The 19,613-nt window shown below is 40.4% G+C and overlaps 1 protein-coding gene across 1 annotated transcript in view; it reads left to right on the top strand.

Annotated features, from left to right (window-relative positions):
* Nucleotides 1–19,613, top strand: part of LOC114451632 (protocadherin-15-like) — a 109,510-nt gene that overhangs the window by 44,142 nt on the left and 45,755 nt on the right. Inside the window, exons 16-22 of the mRNA XM_028430396.1 lie at nucleotides 3,748–3,880; nucleotides 4,178–4,257; nucleotides 6,581–6,674; nucleotides 10,589–10,717; nucleotides 17,993–18,112; nucleotides 18,205–18,390; nucleotides 18,927–19,163. Coding sequence (XP_028286197.1) covers nucleotides 3,748–3,880; nucleotides 4,178–4,257; nucleotides 6,581–6,674; nucleotides 10,589–10,717; nucleotides 17,993–18,112; nucleotides 18,205–18,390; nucleotides 18,927–19,163 — 979 coding nt within the window. The remainder of the gene's footprint in view (nucleotides 1–3,747; nucleotides 3,881–4,177; nucleotides 4,258–6,580; nucleotides 6,675–10,588; nucleotides 10,718–17,992; nucleotides 18,113–18,204; nucleotides 18,391–18,926; nucleotides 19,164–19,613) is intronic.

Here is a 19,613-nt window from a genome sequence, read left to right as displayed (position 1 = left end):
AAACTGTGAGTGAGAGAGAGAAAGAGAGACAATAAAAAGAGAATAAGAACAAAAACATACAACTACTGTTTTTTATTTATTTTTTGCAATAAATGTTTGTAATTAATCACTTTATTTTTTAGTGCATGTATGCGTGTAGGTACGGGGTTGGGGGGGGGGGGGGGGGCTGGCATGTCTTGGGCAAAGGCAACAGGGGCTTCAAGGAAACAAGGCTGGGAACCACTGAACTAAATGAACCGCATACAGACTATCTTAATGAACCAGATGTTATAAGAGTGGCATGTCTCCTTTAAGAAACTGGACAGAGTGTTGTGTGCCCATACCTGGGGGCCTGCATGAGTGTGCGCAAGAGTTTGTGTGTGTGCAGAGACCAAGAGAGAGGTCGTGTGCCTGTTAGTGGTGAATTGTTTGTTAGCAGCAGGAATTAAATGTCAGGTATGCAAAACAATAAAGCTGCAGCCCTGCAAGTGTGTGATGTGACGAGGGTTAACCACGAGCATCACCACTCGTTCCTGGAGCTGTACATGGCACCTCTGCAATCTCTGACTACAGTCAGGAAGCTGAAGCCGGATTGGAAGGATGAACTGTCAGTGCAGGCAGCAGTGGAGCCTTCAGTTCAGCTTCATGATAGGGGTGTGCATCAGTAGCTGCCTCTCATGTCACTCTATCCACAGATTTAACAGTCTTACAATTTTTAACCATTCACATTTCACGTTTGCACATTGTGTTGTATTACATGGATGTGCACAAATAAGGCGTCCATTAAACCAACATACACAGCTTACTGCCTTCAGTCTGATTCAGTTTGCCAAAACCTCAAACACCAACCACCAAAAAAACATACTTTAGTATAAAATTTCATTTGGTTACATTTTGCTGCATGTTAGACAGTTTTTCATCAGTAATTAACTGATCATGAAAAAACATTCTAAGCATCTCGGGTGCAGCAACACAAATTACGTTTTCACTGCCCTGTGGGCTGTCCTCAGATTTACCCAATCCACCCACTGTGGCTTCAAATTAACTCAGTTTAATGAAAGAGATAATATCTCATGTGTGGCACAGAAATGGCCGCTGCTGTATATCTCTTAAAATGATATATTTGGAGTTATAACTAGCAATAGATTGCCCCCCCTCCAACAGCGCTTGTGTCAGTCATCACAGAAACGAGACTCTCTCTCTCTCTCTCCTCTGGCACTTGGGTCCAACAATGTAGCTGCCAAATCAATACAGAATGTGAACCACTGAAGATTGAGGTGGTTCCAGTGATTGGCTCACAGATTGTCCCCAAATTTCCCCAGACCCCCTGTTTATCTCGGCTGAAAACATAACCTGAATAACAAATCAATATCTATTTCTGCTGGCTGCTTTGTTGAAACTACAGGCCAAGACCCAAAATGAGCGGTGTCCTCTTCCTGGTGGGCACCAACAAGACATGAGGGACAGCATCTTATAATGGGTTTAGATCTCAGATTTTTAGATTCAATTTTAAGAACTTTTGAAGAACCTGTGAGATACCATGTTTGGTTCATTTTAGCCTAGATAGGCTAAACTGTAAACAACAGTACATGCTCAGGGGTCCAATTTATACTGTTACAAACTGGAGGGTGAAAGAAAAAAAGTGCACCACCAGAGACAAGAGATAAAATAAGATGTTAGATAAATTGCCAGAAAGTGGACCTTAACAAAGCTTATATTGGATTATGGGGGTAATATCCCAGATCATCCACTGGGATCAGGGATGACCTCATGAGAGCGTAGTGGTCAGACATCACTGTGACATTATTTTGGTCATAACTCAAGAACCTGTGTCTCAGAGACAGAACAACTTTCTTTCTTTTTCTATCATAGAAAATATAGAAAGAAAAATATAAATGTGTATGGGTTTAAATGATAAATATTTGGATTGCTTAAAGAGACTCTGCATGTGTAGACAGCTCTATTGATTAGGATCTAAATGCATGTATTTCATCAGACACTCATGTCTGAGAAAGACACGTAGACCAGGAGTCTTCGGTGATGTGAAGAGCCGCAATTTGGTTCTGAGAGTTGACAGTAAAGTGCACTTAGTGACAATGCCACTCACCTCACACTCACCTAACCCAGTAACGATTTTCTGGACCATCCATACAAAAAAAACCCCACTCCTGAACAACTGAGGAAAACGGCTGCTTCTTTGTGTACAGTACGGCTTCTTTAAAGTCCTAATGAACAGATGCTGAAGTTCATTATACTCTTCTAAACAATTTCCCAAATGTTATGTGATTGGATGTCCACTTTTGTGTGTGCATTCCCGTACAAGAAGTAACACTTGTACTTGTATACACCCATGTCTGTGAAAAGGAGAGGATTTTAGAAACCACCGGCAAATAATCTCCAGTCAATCGCTTTCCATCAATAATGCCATCTGAATTGTTTTTTCTAACACACTGGCTTTCATTCTCCGTCTCTGGCGGCTTACTTTTTTTCCAGCTTTTATCCATTTGTTTATTTATTTGTTGTGAACGTAAACAGATTTTGTGAGCTATTGTTTAGACCCAAGGTTCTTTGGCTGTTTTCAGTCGTTGATCCAGTTTCAGTGGAGTTGATCTCTCCCTTCTCCCGCTGCTCAAACTCGGCACTCAGGGAGTGGGAACACATACTAAATCCCAGTGGTTCTCCACCACTGAAGTGCAGTGTTTAAACATAGAAATGGGGTAATAGACCATTCACAAAGTGTTAAAGAAATATCAGTTATAATTAATTTGATAAAACTTTAGAGGGATTTCCTGTAAGATATGTGGTGTAACACTTTCCATTGAATATTCTCCGAATCTGTGAAGTATAATTCAGAAAGAACCTTGGATACAAGGACGCACGCTGTTTAAATAAACACCTTCATCGTCGCAGGTCAGTACAGTGACATGCTGTTATGTTGATTAAAAAAAGTGTGCGAATACAAGTTATTAAACAGCTCAAGCTGTTTGTCAAAGGACGAGTAAACAGTGTGTAATTAAACTTCATTTTATTAAGTGGAACAATCTATTGTTAGCTAGTACTTCAGATGCCTTGTGCTGTAAATTAAAGACTTAACATGTAGTTCTCTATTTTTCGTTGTCATTTGCTTTAAAGCTTGTTTGTGCCATGTGTCATTTAGTGTAGTCAGGCAGAATACAGAAAAGGCTGAATACATTGTTAACATGATCTAAGATGCTATAAATACTAACATGATGTCCAGGGCTCAAGTTTAAATAATAGCTGAGAACCTGAATGTCAGTAAAAGGGGTCATTATATTGCATAATAAGAATTAAAAGATAGTGTGACTGAGCATATTTTTTAGCGTTGTCTTTCATCCCTGAAACAGCAGGAATGCACAATAGAAAGCTCAGAGCCCAGCAGCAAAAATACATTTCTAAAAGGCCAGCAGCAGCAGCAGCAGCAGAGCACTATCTTAGTCTCTTTGTCACTCTCACTGCTGTTGACTTCACGCTCTTATTGATTAGTTAAACACAGCATGAAGTGCAAAGAAACAAGCACTGGCCAGCCACTCTTAACTTGAATAACAAGCCATTCACCTTCCCTGACACTGCTTTGTCTCTACACCATCCTCATGTACTTCCCTCCAGCTCTTCTCTTCTTCCTCTCATCGTTCTCTAAAGTTCCTCGACTGCTATTTCTCCCATCTGCCTCTGAGGCTGTGTTTCATTCTGTCTTTGTAACCTCTCAGTTCACTTTTGCTTCACGTTTCACTTTCCCTCATTCTTTAGGTCATCCATTACGACGGTCTATATTGAAGTTTTGCCCCCAAACAACCAGAGTCCGCCTCGCTTCCCCAGGCAAGAATACAACCTGGAGATTAGTGAAGCTATGAGGACCGGAGCTACACTTCTTAATCTGCAGGTACTCTGTTACAACCAAAACAATGGTAGTATTTAGTCATTTAGGGTGTCCTCCTGTGGTGGTGCAGATAAATGGATGTGGCTGTTTTATACACACTACACACTACACTACTGTTGCCAACTATTCAGCCATTAATTAAAACTATTAAGTATTTAAATTATTACTGGTGCAGCTGAAGGGTTGATTGACTAATTTACTGATAAGGTGTTACAGCTGACTTAAAATGTAGAAGGGTTTTATTTAATATATTTAAAAGAGAACTACCACCACCTATCTGTCTATCTGTTTACCTTTAAGGCAGTGGATCGTGAAGGGGATCCAATAACCTACAAAATCCACAGTGGTGATGTCCATGGACAGTTTGCACTACAACAGAAGTAAGTCTTTAATATGAGAAATGTATGTTTGTGGTTATAGATAGATGTTCATGATTGACAGCAGTTTAGCCAGCACTCCCTCGCCACCTCCTCAAGGTTGGCAAGCTTAAAGCCAACAACAGACCTTTTTAATGGGTTTGTCTAAAACTAAAACACTCACACACTGAATTGTATCAGAGAGCTTCACATAGATACAGCCATGCTCTCTCACACATGTAAACACCCTCAGTCTGGTTGCATTTATTCATTTATTGCTCATTAAAAATGCATTTCTGATGCTGGGCTAAGATCTTATCTACATCTCTAGAGGGACAGGAAGGCTGTATGGTGAAAGAGAAGGGGCCAGAATTATAAGGATGGGGAAGAAATAAGAATTAAAGGGTTGGAAAAGAAGATAAGAGAGCAGGGCATGAACGGAGTAAATGATGAAAGAACAAAAGGCTCGAGAGAGCTGGGAAGGAAACAATGAACAAAGAGTGACAGACAAATGAGGATTTAAAAGCACAAAATAAAAGGAGCCTGCTGCACAGCAATCCATAACAGCACACATTAAAATGAACTGAAGTGCTTTCATTGGTGCTTTCTAGGAATATATTCAGTGGGTTTGTGTGTGACATTGCAAAATCCTGCAATAGATGCCAAAATATGTCAGTGCCTCAGCTGTGTTTCCTGCATTATGGCACCGCCAGGACATGCCAAGTTGTTCTTTGTCCACTGCACAAGTGCAACGGGCCTTGCAGCTTATATTGGCGCAGGATTCCTTTTCATGGCTTTTGTGCAGAATTTGGCTCCATTAAGTCATCTAGAAGTGCATAAGGAGAGCATCCAAACAGGTCTCAGATTGGCTCATTCTGCATTCGGTGGCTGGCATTGATGTAACACAAACACACACTAATGACCAAATGATTCTGATTACCTTAATGCAGAAATTAAACAGCCAAAATTGCAAGCTGTAAGCAATGAGGGGGTTTATTACCAGATGACTTCAGGTCTAACCCTGAACCACAGGTTTTGCTATAGGTCCTCTACAAAATTGGTGCCAAAATATGCGTGTGTGTGTGTGTACATGCACATTCACAGAATTTCCATGAAAAAACATGAACTGTCTTTTAGTTTGTTTAAAAGAACTTCACATCTTTTTCCTCCGTGGACCACTTAACATCTGTACATACACACACACATACACACTCACTAACATCCATACACACACACACTAACATCCATACACACTCTCACTAACATCCATACACACTCTCACTAACATCCATACACACTGCCAATACTCAGAGAAAATATGCACTTCAGATGGTTTCTAATTTATGAAAGTAGCCTGAATTAAAAACACTTCAATCATTATGTAAATCCGTACTGGAAAAAAAAAATGTAATCAATCAAGGCTAACATCAAAGATTTCTGTTTTGATTGGCCAGCAGTCCAAGACAGGCTGTACTGGATCTGATCTTCTGGGGTACATTTTATACTTCTGCTATAATAATTTGCTTTTTAAATTCTGCATTTCTCTGTGCTGCAGATTGAAGTGTGTACACTATATTTAAAACACTCACACCTTGGAGCTGGGTGCTAGTGTTTCTGTTTTTTCTGTCTTTTTGAATCCATGATTTGGTTACATACACTATTCCAGTAAATCCATATATTTTCCTGTTCTATCATCGACCAGTGAACTATAATGTATGCTCCATTTAAAGTTAGCAGATTCAGATTGGCTATTTTTGCATATGAATTTTGTATAAGAATAGTGTGCTTAATGATGCATCAGTCTGAGCCATTATAGCAACAGCACCCCAGAGAGCTGTCCTAATATCACTGAGGGCGAGGTGATAGGCATGGGGTGCCATCTGCATTACTAAAGCGCCCATAATCACAGTAAAAATACACGTCTGAGTGCTGAAGCTTTTTATGAAGCGGATTCATATAAAAAAACTGTCTCCAAAAAAAGACTTCACTAATTATGTCCATGTTATTAGAGGAAAATATTAGTGGACTACAACCCAGGCTCACACCAGATCGTGTTATGGCTACAATGTGCCACAGTACTTACCATTTAACTTCCAAACAAACAAATGCAGGAATTCTTATTACTTATTCTTATCAACACATCCTCACAAAAACACCACATGCTCATGTCTGTAACAGAATATATGGGTGTATTGACTAAAAATAATAATAAGGTTACAAAAAGGTTATATAAAACACACACATTCATAAGTTTCTTATTGTGATCTCTGTTCTTTCTTGTTTTTAAGCGTTTTTCCTCAAAGGTTAAACCAGCGCTCTCTCTCTCTCTCTCCCTCCCTCTCTCCAGTTCAGGGTATTTGACTCTTAACAATCCACTGGACAGAGAGACTCTGGATTACTACACCCTGGTGGTCACAGCCTCCGACGGACATCCAGATGGAGTAAGAATCTCAGCTCTACCTTACACATACTAACTGCTTGTCTTCACCTGAGCTGTTTCACATTCTCTCCCAGTGGAGTTAAACCGAGCTGCTGGAAGGGTTTTTAAATCCTTCACAGTGAAATGCCGCAAACAACAGCTGTGGTAATATATGAAAGATGGATATTAGAGGTCGTTTTTGGGGTTTGCACAGGGGGTGGCTCAAACTATTAAATTTCAGCCTTGACTTTGTATTTTTACTCACTGTACGTTGTATAGTACCCATAATTCTCAGCTTCTAAAACTGGATAGACTGTCGCCTTGACAAATATGATGATTCATAATTTTTGGTAGCTAGGGTTAGGGTTAGGGTTACTTTGTCACCCTAGCTGATAGAATGCTTTCCAATCTGTAAGCTAGCCCAGACAGTTAGCAGCCAGATTAGCCTTAGGAGTTTGGATGAATAAAATGAATAAAAAATAAAAGAATAATTGTGTTTATATTAGCAGGCAAGCTAACATTATTATTTCAAAATATAACAATGTATTCAATAAATTGTACGCTAGTTCTCGCTGGTTCTCTCTCTCTATGGCATTTTTTATTTTTACAACCCAGCACAACACAGTTAGTGTCTCAGTGGAGAATTCTTTGAAACTGAGCATCCTCCACCCATTCTATTTCTGGTGGCAGGCTTTTTACTTCACCTTCTCAGCCTTTCATGGGTCTGAATAATTGCATTAAAAAGTCTTATTTGAATGTGTTTGCAGAACTACAAGAGTTGTTTTACAAAGATAAATTGTATGAATGTGCCCCTGCCCGATTTCTCACTTACCTAATTGATCACAGGTCACCAGTCAATTTCTCTCTCTTTTTCTCACTGTCTTCTTCTCTGCTTTACTCGTTTAAAAGTCAAATTTCACATTTGCTCACACTCAATCGCTCTCACATGAAAGTCAAATGAGGGCATTGGATGGGGTCCCCCTGCCCTCCCCATTCCCTCCTTCTTCTTTAATCAGTTCGCCTCTTCTCTTCTCTTCTCTTCTCTTCTCTTCTCTTCTCTTCTCTTCTCTTCTCTTCTCTTCTCTTCTCTTCTCTTCTCTTCTCTTCTCTTCTCTTCTCTTCTCTTCTCTTCTCTTCTCTTCTCTTCTCTTCGCATTACAAAAATTCCTCCTCCTCCTCATTAACCCCCCCCTTCTTTTACATGTCAATTAAACCAAAGGTAAAGTTTAATATCCTGCTAAGGAAAGGAAATGATGAAAATTTATAATACTGTGACCTTCTCTTACATACTACCTGGCGGTATGGAAAGGAACAGTGAGTGGGAGGAAAAGAGATGTGAGAGATATTTAAGGGGCTGTTACTGCCTGAACAACTGTAGTGTGTTCATACACAAGTCTTGATAAATACACACTGACGCACACACATACTTAGTCAATTGCTCTCTTGACCTAGACAATTAGTGTATTATCTTTGCGCCCCAAGGGTCCTGAAGTCAGAAATAGCTAAAAGTGGTTTGGACATTTTTCTGCTTGACACTCCATTATATTTGGAAGGAGAGAGAAAAAAAACAGTGAGAACAGTCAGAGAGAGGGAGCACATACAAGAGAAGAATAGCAGCAGCACAGAAAGACACAAAGTACCACAAGAAAAGAAAGAAAGGAAAAGAGAAGATTGGAGTATAGTTGCCCTATACAGTTCCATTAATCAGCATCACCCGAAAGGCCTTGGGGTGTCTTCATATGTGCACACACACATACACACCCGTTAGTGTCCTATATTATTAAATGTCCTGTTGTGAGACTGTCAGACTACAAAGTGCCTAATTGGCTATTTTGCCAGTAAATCCATCATACTGCCACAGATTGAGGGCCCTACAAGATGGTGCAGTACAGCAGGACAATGTGCATTGTAACTGGACGAGTGCCGCTGTCTGTGGGTGGTCTGTAATAACAAACTGTATTAAATAGGGCTAGAATTAAGGCTGTTGCAATATACTTACTGTAACAAAACACCTCCTACAGGCTAGCAGCACTGAGATTTGTTTCACACATTTTCTATGCAATCACGTGTTTCCATATAAGACTTATAATAAGCTGACCTTTAATTCTACAGGAAGTGTGTGTGTTGGAGTTAAAGGGGGTAGTGGTACTGATGAGATAATAAATTCAATCAACTCTGTGGCATCTGAAAAGCGGTATCCTAAGAACTCCCAGTGCACGGCTGACTCCATCTCTTTCTGTAGTGTCTATCTGTGTGTTTGCCAGTGTCGCTCACAGCCCGCCTTTTTCATCATATCAGAGTTCGCTCCTTCTGCTTTACATATATTGGCATTCAGATAAACTGTTTTGTCAACTGTGAGCTCTTAACCTCAAATTACTTGCATCAGCATGTCCCCTGCCAACCTCAATAGCCTGTTGTCACCTCAGTGATTGTCACTCTCCCACACACAAACCCACACACGCTGCTTATTTTCCTCTTTTCATCCCACTGTTGTAAATCGGTTCGCTCTCCCTTATTTTCCTCTTCCTCTCAATTCCCTCCTTTCAAAGTCACATTTTGGATGACTCTCTCTCTTTTCTCTCATGAAAGTTAAATTAGGATATTTGTGACCTCCAAGCTGCCTCTCTCTCTCACTCCTAAACTTATGCTGTTTGGTTGTTTGTGACATTTACTGTAAATAATATTAGACCTTTATAGACCTTTGCAAAGAAGATATAGGGAAATATAGTTGACACAGTTACCGGTAATAGTATTTTTCTAAATATAATATGTTACAGAATGCTAATTATCTGGGAAAACTTGTCTGGGAATGCTTCCAAGGTTTTACTCTGCTTTGTGGGGGGGATGCCACAGGGCTCCAGACTGCGACCAAATGCTCGCATTTTGAGACCAAATCAGGAAACAGAGCAAGTAAATTCGCAGTAAAATCGCAGATGTGTGCTTAAATAAATTTCAGGCAGTGTGTGAGTAAATTCTACACCCACTCGCGCATCCGATGCTGCAGGTGGCTGACCAATGTTGGTGAGGGAATGGAAGTAGCTAATGAGTGAGAAGGAACAGTGGAAAGACAGTGTCTGTTTGAGTCGGTTAACAATGGCGGAGGATGAATGAACATTAAACTGGCTAAAGCTTGTTACATACTCCAGGAGAACAGTGAAATTTGTTCATTTTCTTGAGATGGCAAGAACAAAGTTAGTTTCGGCCCGGACTATTCATACTTTATGAGAAATGTGCAGAGCGCCTCACACGTGCACGTCGCACACACACACACAGGTTTTGAAGGCGTTTCGCTGCTAAACATCAGCAGAAACAGCAGTCTAGGTGAACATGTTTAAAGCGGAGGAGGAAGAGGAAGACTTGTTGCCACTATTCGGGTTTTCATGGTTTTGCCAGGTTTTTTGTGACAAATGGCTGTGTGAATTTACCTGGCTTTGTTGTGCTATGTTTATGTTGATGCTGTGCTTCACAAAAATGTATCACTGAATTTAAAACATGATCATGGTACATGAAACTCCTGTTTTATTTCCTGTCGTTGCCTGTTGTTTTAACATGTGCACCCCTACCTTTTTTGGTCGTGCCCCATGTTAAAAAGGTTAGTCTGAAGCCCTGCACTAATGGGTTAACATAAAACACCTTTTAATGCAACACAAGAAAATGCAAGAAGGACCAAGTGGCTATTTTTAGAGTGAACAGTTGTTTTAAGCACAAAGAGATGGGTCAGCCAGGATCAGACTACGGCTAATTAACAAGCAGAATGGGCTCTTATGTAAGCCAGCGAAATGAGGCACAAATAGACGAAGATGGTGAAATAAAATCTGTGTGGAAAAAAGGCGGCGTTCTCTGTGTACTTTGATAAACAGTCACAGAAAACTGAACTTTCTGACATCACTTAACTGACCAGAATAGTAACACAAACTTTTGTGTGTGTGTGTTCAGACCTCCACTGCGACGGTGAACATCGTGGTGACAGATGTTAATGACAATGACCCGCTGTTCAATTCTTCACTGCCGGTGAACCTCACTGTCACTGAAGAGCAGGATCACGCCTATGTTGGACAGGTCAAGGTAAGAAGATGCACATACACACATACAGTGTCATCTACAGTCAGCTCTCTCTCTCTCTCTCTCTCTTTCTCACACACACACACACATTTTTTTCTCCTACTTACTTCACTCACTGTTTATTAATGCTTGTGCGTGACCAGCATGTCTGTGTGCTTATTATCACCATGTGCATGACTGTACATTTGTTTACGTGCTTTTCATTAAACTAATCTGTTGGTATAATTAGTGCACAACCTAAACAATAAGCAGATTACAGACTATCTCACAGAATCAATAACTACCTGCTGCAAATTAAAAAGCACAGCACAGCGAGAGAGTCCAGCATGTTGAATACAATTCTCTTTTACTGTGGCAGAATAAAAACCTTGTTCTGGCAAGTCTGAGTGCAAACTTAGAAAAACATGGAGTTTCACCATTGTGGGATTAGTGAACATGTCAACAGCGTTTGTGTCATTACGCTCACTGCCAGTAGGGGGAAACAGAAGCACCACACTGGAGCTTTAAACACTTAAAAACATTCTTTGTCCTCTGTCACCTTTAAATATAATAACTTACATCCTGTGAGTTTCCTATTTGTGTCCCTACAATGTCACTTTGTAAATAGATTAATGTCTCAACACAACACAAGTGATGCTTTACACACAGACGCAGACACACACAGATTCACACTGGCTCTAATTAAATTCAGCTCTTATAATCTATTGCAACAGGGACCAAGGATCACTAACATAACTGTGGTAGTTTTGAAATTAGGACTTTATGTCAGTATTCTCAGATGACTGTGTGTGGATGTTGCAGGTAGAACTGGTTGTAGTAAAATGTCGTTCCTGCATCATTGTGATGATAAAAGTGTCTTCCTGAGATGTTAAAATTCTTTGTACACATAAAATAATTTAGGAGAGTCAATGTAAAAGAAACGCTGCAGTCAGTCGCCCTGTGTTCTGTCCTGTTATGTTAAAGAAGGGGCCAATATTCTAGAAATTAATAAGATCACACGTGGCAAATACACAGATCTAAATCTAATTTTATTCTACTAAAAGCAGAGATATGTTTTCACCTATATCAGCACCTTTGCCTCCACTTACTGCAAAGACCCCTGGACTTGTTCCAGACCTAATAAGTATGTAGTCCCCAGACAAGAGGCCATGGGTAAATCTGACACTTTGATAGGCTCTGATCTTTAAAGATGCTCCCTCAGTTGCATGCTTACTTGGATTTGCTCCAAGCTTAATTCATAGCCTTTATACACCAGTGTCAGTGGGTCTTTGATCAGTCTGACACTTTGCCAGGTTCTAAATGTTAATCATGCTTCTTTGCTTCAACAGCAGGACTGCTCCTATAATAATAATATATGACCCATGTGCACCTTTGTCCAGGATTTTAAAACGTCAGACCTTCAGCAGGTCCCAAACTTACTTTGACACCTTTGCTTTTTTAGACCGTCGGGCACAATTCCAAACTCATAAATTCATCCTTATCTGTAAAGAGGACATTTCATTCTGATTTTTAGCTCTCACTCAGACCTCTGGGTATGTTCCAAATCCAACATTCAAAATCCCACCTTAATCTGTAGAGAGGGCACTTGAAAGTATTCCAATCCTGAACTTCCTCCCTTTCAAGGACCCTTGGATATCTTCCAAACCAAAACAGACGGCGTGATCCCTCAGCGGGCCGAGCAAGGCACGACTCTGGGCTTCATTCCAAACCAGGGTCCGTACCTGTAGGTATTAAACAGATTTCCAGAAGAATGAATAGGCCTGACCTTGGTGTGCTGATGCTGGTGAGGTAGAGAGAGAGAGATGGAAAGAGGGAAGGAAGTGAGACATGCTTGGGTGGCAGAGAGAAATGGGAGAAAGACACTAGGGAGAGGTGAGGGAGCGAGAAGAAGGAGATGACAGAGCTAAGGGAGTACAGCGGCATTCTCAATCTGACTTTCATGAGGTGAAGACATGGTTTCTGTACTAAAAGGCACTGGGAAAAGAAGTGGATTCAGGAAGTCATATGACCAGCAAGGACAGAACTGCTATATAAAACAGAAATTAAAATATGGCTGATGATGATTGGTTTAAAGGAGTGGAGTTACTTTTAGGATACCAGACATCTGTGACATAGATTTGTTTGTTGTTAGAAATTAATGAGCCCATATTAAATAGCAACAGCTGATCCTCAGCTAAAGAGCTTAGAGCAGAGGTTGAAGGATTTAAATATAACACCTTAATAATATTAATAGCCTGAGAATGAGGCATGGCTGCAGTGAAAGGAAAAGACTAACAACACAGAAAATAGAGTTCTTCCTAATGTGGAGCTCATCATTGGGTGGATTTATATTGGTTGCAACAGTCTGTGTATTACAGCAACACACTCTTGGTGTACCAGGACTGACCTGCAGACCTAAGAGTGCCACAAACGCTCACATGCTTTTATTGTGAAATCATGCATTCCCTTTGCACATGTTGATGTGGGCTGTATAAAGTGTCACACACAAGCAGCGACCTTAGGTTTTCTGAGGCAGCTTGATGGATTAAAAAAATAATTATACTCTGGTGTTGACAGTGTCAAAGATGGAGATGACACTCTATCATTGCAGCTGCACTGCACTGGCCTTTGATGGCAATCATTTGACTTTTCTGCTGAATCAACAAGACATGATGATGGTATGCATCACTAGAAAAATCAAATGTTTTACGAAGCTAGCTGCGTCCCAGATTACCCCATAAATGACTACAGTTTGGTTAATCTCCCAGCATACAGTCCTTTGATATACAATAAGAGGGAGGCTTTTGTACCTTTCCAACACACCACCTGAAGATTTTCACAACCTCATCCATAGAGAGTCGAATAAATCAGTGAAATCACCTGCTGCAGCTGTTTGCTGTTCGTGGCGTGATTGCCAACCAACAGCACGACTGATAACCTTTTGTGTGCTGTGTGAATGTGATACACACAAAAATAATGTCTTCTCTTTGTAAATAGTTTCTTATTGCTAAATAAAAATATGTCTATAAGGAAAGTAAACATTATCGATCACTCTTTACACTTCTTCATGTTTCCCTTTTTATCTTTTGTTTAGATAAGGAGGAGCTCATTTTGTAAGTGATGCTGTCATCACATCTGTGAGGTACCTTCTGGGGGTTCAAGACCCTGACTTTTTCACAGAAGGGCTCTGTGTGCTCCAAACATGTGTAAATTTAGGGTTGGACTAGCTTGAAAAATAAATGTGCTACCTTTTCTCAAATTGACTCCTCAGGCCACAGATCACCCCGTGTAGTGAAAGCCTTAAAAAAAGATTTTACATAGAGGAAATATATTAGTTCTTCATAAACATCCTCTTCATCAGCCCAACCTCTCAGATATATGAATATGTGTGGTCCTTAGATCCTATAAACCAGTGTAATCATAGTAAATGAAGTACAAATATTTTGTATGTTTGTTTGGATGAGCATATTTATGTTGTCAAAAAGTAGCTATTAATGCTAACAGTAACAATTACACACACAATGCTGGAGTCAGACTACTAGTGATAGCTTGTCTGTTTGTGTTACTGACTTAGAAAAGACACCCGCAGTGTTGTAATACCTGACTATAAGGTTTTATTAGTGCAGCAAAAGAAATGCTCTCAGAGACAGATGGGGAAAAAAATTTAGTTTCAGTTGCAGGCACTTCTCTTACTATATTCTAGGAATGAAATTAGAGGTGGAGGTGAGAAAGTGATAAAAAAGAAAAAAGGGGAAAGAAAAGAGACATGAGCACCTGAACACAAAAAAGGCAGAGCTGCTGATTGTAGAGATGGAGTGTATATATTTCAGGCTTCAAGCTCTCTTCAAGCTTTTTTTTTTTTTCTTCCCCCCGTCAGCTCGTGTTGAAAAGCTGCAGACGTAAGGCAGCTGAGACATTAATTCTATTGTGTTCCTGGCTTTTAACTGTCTGGCAATGTAATTATGCCAAGAGAACTGCGAGAAAGACGGCGAGGGAGGGGATACGACACAAGGCGAGAGAATAGAAGAGGGAAGATAAAGGCGGGGAGAAAGTCACACACATGCTTACAGGCACGCACCTTCTACAGTAACTCCAGGAACTGCAGCCATTAATAAGTATGCCCTCATGTCATTATTCCAACTATTCCATCTATCCCAAGGATTTAATCCAGCGTATGGTGGTGTGCAGAGGTCAATTTTTCATGTGTGAGAAAATTACAGCTGTTTGGCATTTTGTTGTGAAAGAGGTCCCTGAACGTACAAACCATCCACTCACTGACAGCTGGAAATGGATGTTGTCTTTACATACAAATGTGTTTGCTACAGTCTTTCAGTCATTGAGTGTGCACACAGGAGAATGATATGGACTGCTTCCAAGTCTGGCTAATCACAACCAAGTTATTTAAGGCTTGTTAAGATTCTACTGGATCTATATTTAATCAACCTTCAAGCATCCTCCTACGTGCCAGTACTCACATTCTAATCGCTGACGATAACGCGTTAACAAATTTACTCTGGAATCTTAATAGAATTCACCTTTTTTTTATGAAGTCATAATTACAGGGACATTCCTGACATTAATTTGGGTTTTTTACATGTAATTGATCACAAGTCGTGTAGTAGACTTGTAACTTCGCAGAAAGTCTTCTCAATAATTAATTGCTGTCTCTTCGTCTGCAGCATGTGATGTCATGTTGTCTCCTGTGGGCAGAATCAGCCTGTTTCCCCTCATTTGTAGTCTTTGTCAGGTGGCAACACACATCAGATTAAAATATTGTCTTTGTCTTCTCATCTAACCCTCCACCAAAGACTGTATTTTCAAAGAAATAATTAGTGTGAAACATAATGATTCTGTTCTGTTGTAGCGCAGCAGGGACATCCACTCGTGCTCTTTTCTCTTAGCTGAATGTTTGCTCTGCACCTTGTTTTTTTTGTATTTCTCCAGCTTCTCTCCTACCTTGCTCTCTCTCTCTGATCTCCCTCCATGTTTCATTTATTCTCTCTCTTCTCCAAACAACCCACAATAATCACCCAAAAGCTGGATGCTCCATTAAATTTATAACAGTTTTACCCTCAGATAACGATGAATCACTGAATATAAATCACATCAAGAGGACTTCATCTCTCTCTCTCTCTCTCTCTCTCTCTGAGTCTGCATAACATTGGCAAGATGGAGCCTAATTTCTAATAGTCACTGTGTGAGATATGATGAAACTTTAATGACTCAAAATTGGGGAAAGAGGCGAAAATGGGTCACTGCAACAGCGAGCAGTGACAGCAGCTCGGCAAATAAAGCAGAATGTAAATATGAATTGAGTAATAGGGTTATATAAACTCACTCAACTGACAATGTTGACAATTTAGCATGAAGGTTACAAACAGACTTAACTATATGATATATGGACAGGCAACATTTTCTGCACATGCATGCTCTCCTGCAAAAAAACAAAAAAAAAACATAAGAGGTTGATTCCTCCAAAAAGACACACGTATGCGTCTTTGTCTAGTCACATTCCTACATATTGATGGGGGCGGGGATTCTTCCTGATGGTAGCCGAAAATGGCTGCCCATGATGGAAACAGTTTTTCTCCATGGTGTGGTTTAAGATGATCATTACCTACCCCCTTTACCCTGTTTTAATGCTTCACATGTTGTTGTTGCCAAAACGAAACTTGCGAAACAGTTTGTAGTTTGTGGGGGAACCCTAGACTTCTTAGTAAAGATCCATAATGTTGTATGTAACCGTACGCTGTACCTGAAGGATGTATTATTGACCAAATCTGCTGGGGTTCTGTTTGTTTGTTTGTTTTGTGGAAACAAGGTTAAAAATTTGGCAGACTCTCCAGCCTCCAAGAACATCCAGGTTTAGTGGCGAACACAGATGTATTTAAAAACCAAAGAATAAAAACTTGAGGGTGAGCATGGCCAAAACAACAACTTGTCACAAAAATCCAAATACAGGAGAAAAAAGTGTAGTATGCTCCCCCTGTAGGCAGGAAGGGAGAGCAACTACAACAGCAATATACCAATATGACTCACAGTCACAACAATGTCAGCATGAGAGTTTGATGTAATGCCATTTTGATTTACACGTGTTGCTAGGATTTAATATGTTAAAGTACCATTGCAAGTGATGCTACTCTGTCAAAATGTGACTCAGTTCAGCTGAATATACTTAGTAGTGCATATTCCACTACATTATGTAAGTTTTAACCCTAAAACTGCCTTTTTAAGAACGTAAAGGAATGACCATCTGACCAGATCTGAAACTTAAATTGTTTTTTCACAAAGACAGACATACACACACATGTACACACACACACACACAGTTCCTTACAGGTGTGAACCAATTATTTTTAATGCCTGCCACTAAATCCCAAATTATATATTTTTTCTGGGGACTTGTATATAGGCAAACAGCACAGTAAGCAAACCGCAGCCCAGCACACACAAACCACGTTAATATCTCCTCTGTTCAGCTCTCCTCTGCTCTGGTCTCATCTATTTTAATGCAGGCAGAATGCTGATTGGACAGGATGAGCGCTCACACAGGGTGAAAGGAACGCCAGCTAGCAATTTGTCACCTTCTCACCACCTTATGTTATTAGATGAAGGAGATGATGTGGGGAAGGAGTCAGGGTTTGACTGCAGAGAGCAGAAACAGAAGTGCAACAAAGTGAAAATTTAAACCACTGTCTCATTAACTCTGGAATCATTTACTGGTGGAAAGTAAGTTTATTTCAACTGGACACATTGCAATAAGAGGGAAGAAACAGCTGGCACCAAGGGAAATATGTGACAGCCAGAGAACTTTCCTATCAAATGTGTGAAACCTATAGAAAGGAGCAATAACACAGGAATTTTCCTAATTTTTCTAATGTCTACGAGCCTCTTTTCTGGAATTGAACTGAAGACAGTGGATAAAGTGGTGTTGGGTCTACAGTACAAGGTCAAAAAGCTCACATGTGGATGCATACCAATTAGACAAAAGCTCCACAGTGAAATGTGAAGCAGGAAATACCATTGATCGTTTCTGCTGCTCTCCCTTTCACACATGGATTCACCTACTTACAGAATGTAAGAAAATGTTAACAAGAAGAGGATAGATCTACAAACTGTCTATGTATGCACTCAGATATATCAATGTTTCATTCTCTCTCACACACACACATCACTTGATTTGAGTTCACTTTTAATTAAAATAATGACTCCAACGCAGTTGGGAGATCTACGTGAATTTTTAAAAAAGCCTTATTAAAGTCTTTTGTGTGCATCTTTTATTTTTTAATGCGGTTTTAGGCCACAGATCCTGACCTGGGGGCGAGCGGCGAGGTCCATTATCGGCTCGTCAACCACCAGAAGCTATTTTCCATCAATGCCACTGGAGCCATCATAACCACAGTGCCGCTGGACAGAGAGGTCAGAGAGGAACTTGAATGTCAGTTGAAGTTGTGTGACATGATGTTGTTTTTTTGTTGACGTTTGATGATAAATCTCTTGCCACTCTGCAGGCAAAGGGTCACTACTTTCTGATCGTTGAAGCTGTGGATGGTGCAGTGGACCCACGCCGATCCAGATTAACGCTCTCTGTCACAGTTCTGGACGTAGATGACAACAGTCCAGTATTCACCCAACAAACGTACAATGTTAATCTACCAGAGAACAGCCCGAAAGGCACGGTCATATTACAGTTAAAGGTGGGTGTGCACAGGGTTTAGGGAACTGCAGCCATTTGTTGCAAAATATGGTAGAAACTCTCTGTATATCAAGTTTTGCAGATTCTTTGTATATATGTCCACACGTAATTTCCGTCCTCCAATTTAAGAAGATGATGACTGAGGTCAGTCTATTAAATTAGTTTAGCCTTAAGTTACCAAATCACCAAATTAGTTATTTTTGCATTCAGGTCAGCACCACAAATCATAATTTGACAACACATGCAGACTCCCAGGGAGCTGTGGAAGATCGTAAAATTGGAAAAAAAGGCAGCTTTCCCCTCCAGCTATGCAGTAAAATACTTACAAAAAGAAAAAAATAAGATATGGACCACCAGCTGGACTTTAAAGGTTACTACCACAGGCGTTTCAGACAAACAGATCTAATGAAAATACCTCCAGCCCGGTGCTGGCTCCAGCTGATGGTGATTCATGTCTTCCTGGCCTGTATACACCATGTAGTAATGATATTAGCTTCTTTCCCATGTTCTGACTCTCTCCTTTCTCTTCCTCTATAGGCGATAGACACTGACCTCAGCTCCAACCTCACATATCGAATCAGAGCTGAAGGCTTGGACCAGGAGATTGCTCAGCTATTCCACATCGATCCCATAACAGGGAAGCTGTCAGTTCTCAAGGTGCTGGACTATGAGGCTCTCGCTGACTCAGAAGCCACTTACACGTTCACTGTGGAGGCCCTGGACACAGAGGGAACCATGCCTCCTGGACTAGCCTCTGTAACAGTCAGAATACTGGTGAGTGTGTGGGGGTGTGATGGTCAGAGTGTTTCTCTGTATGGCCAAAGTGCAGAAGGATAAGTGAGGCCGATGTGTCACTCTTTGAGTTAAGTGTCTTTTCAGTTTGAGGGAGGCTAAATTGTTTTGTTTTTTTACTGCACAGCCGGCGATACAGAACTTAAGTGGAAGATATAAAAAAAGTTAGGCTGTCTCTATTATTAGCCTTTTGTTTGTTCCTCGCCTCCATGATTACAGAGAGACAAAAACAAAGTGCTGCGGGGCACAGTGTGACAAGCATGTCAGAGAAGTCACCATGGTAAAGGTGCTAATGCCATTTCATTTCAAATTCTGATATCTGAGGCTTTACAGTTTGAGTGAAATGTAATCTGCCAATTTCTGTCCTTTGCAACAATGTCTTTATTTGTTGTTGTTTATTTTCCCAGTTTGAAAGTCCATCATTTAGAACAT

The sequence above is a fragment of the Parambassis ranga genome, chromosome 19, assembly GCF_900634625.1.
Source record: "Parambassis ranga chromosome 19, fParRan2.1, whole genome shotgun sequence".
Classification (NCBI taxonomy): Eukaryota; Metazoa; Chordata; class Actinopteri; family Ambassidae; genus Parambassis; species Parambassis ranga.
The sequence above is the reverse complement of the archived record's forward strand: the minus strand, read 5'-3'. Positions and strand labels throughout refer to the sequence as shown.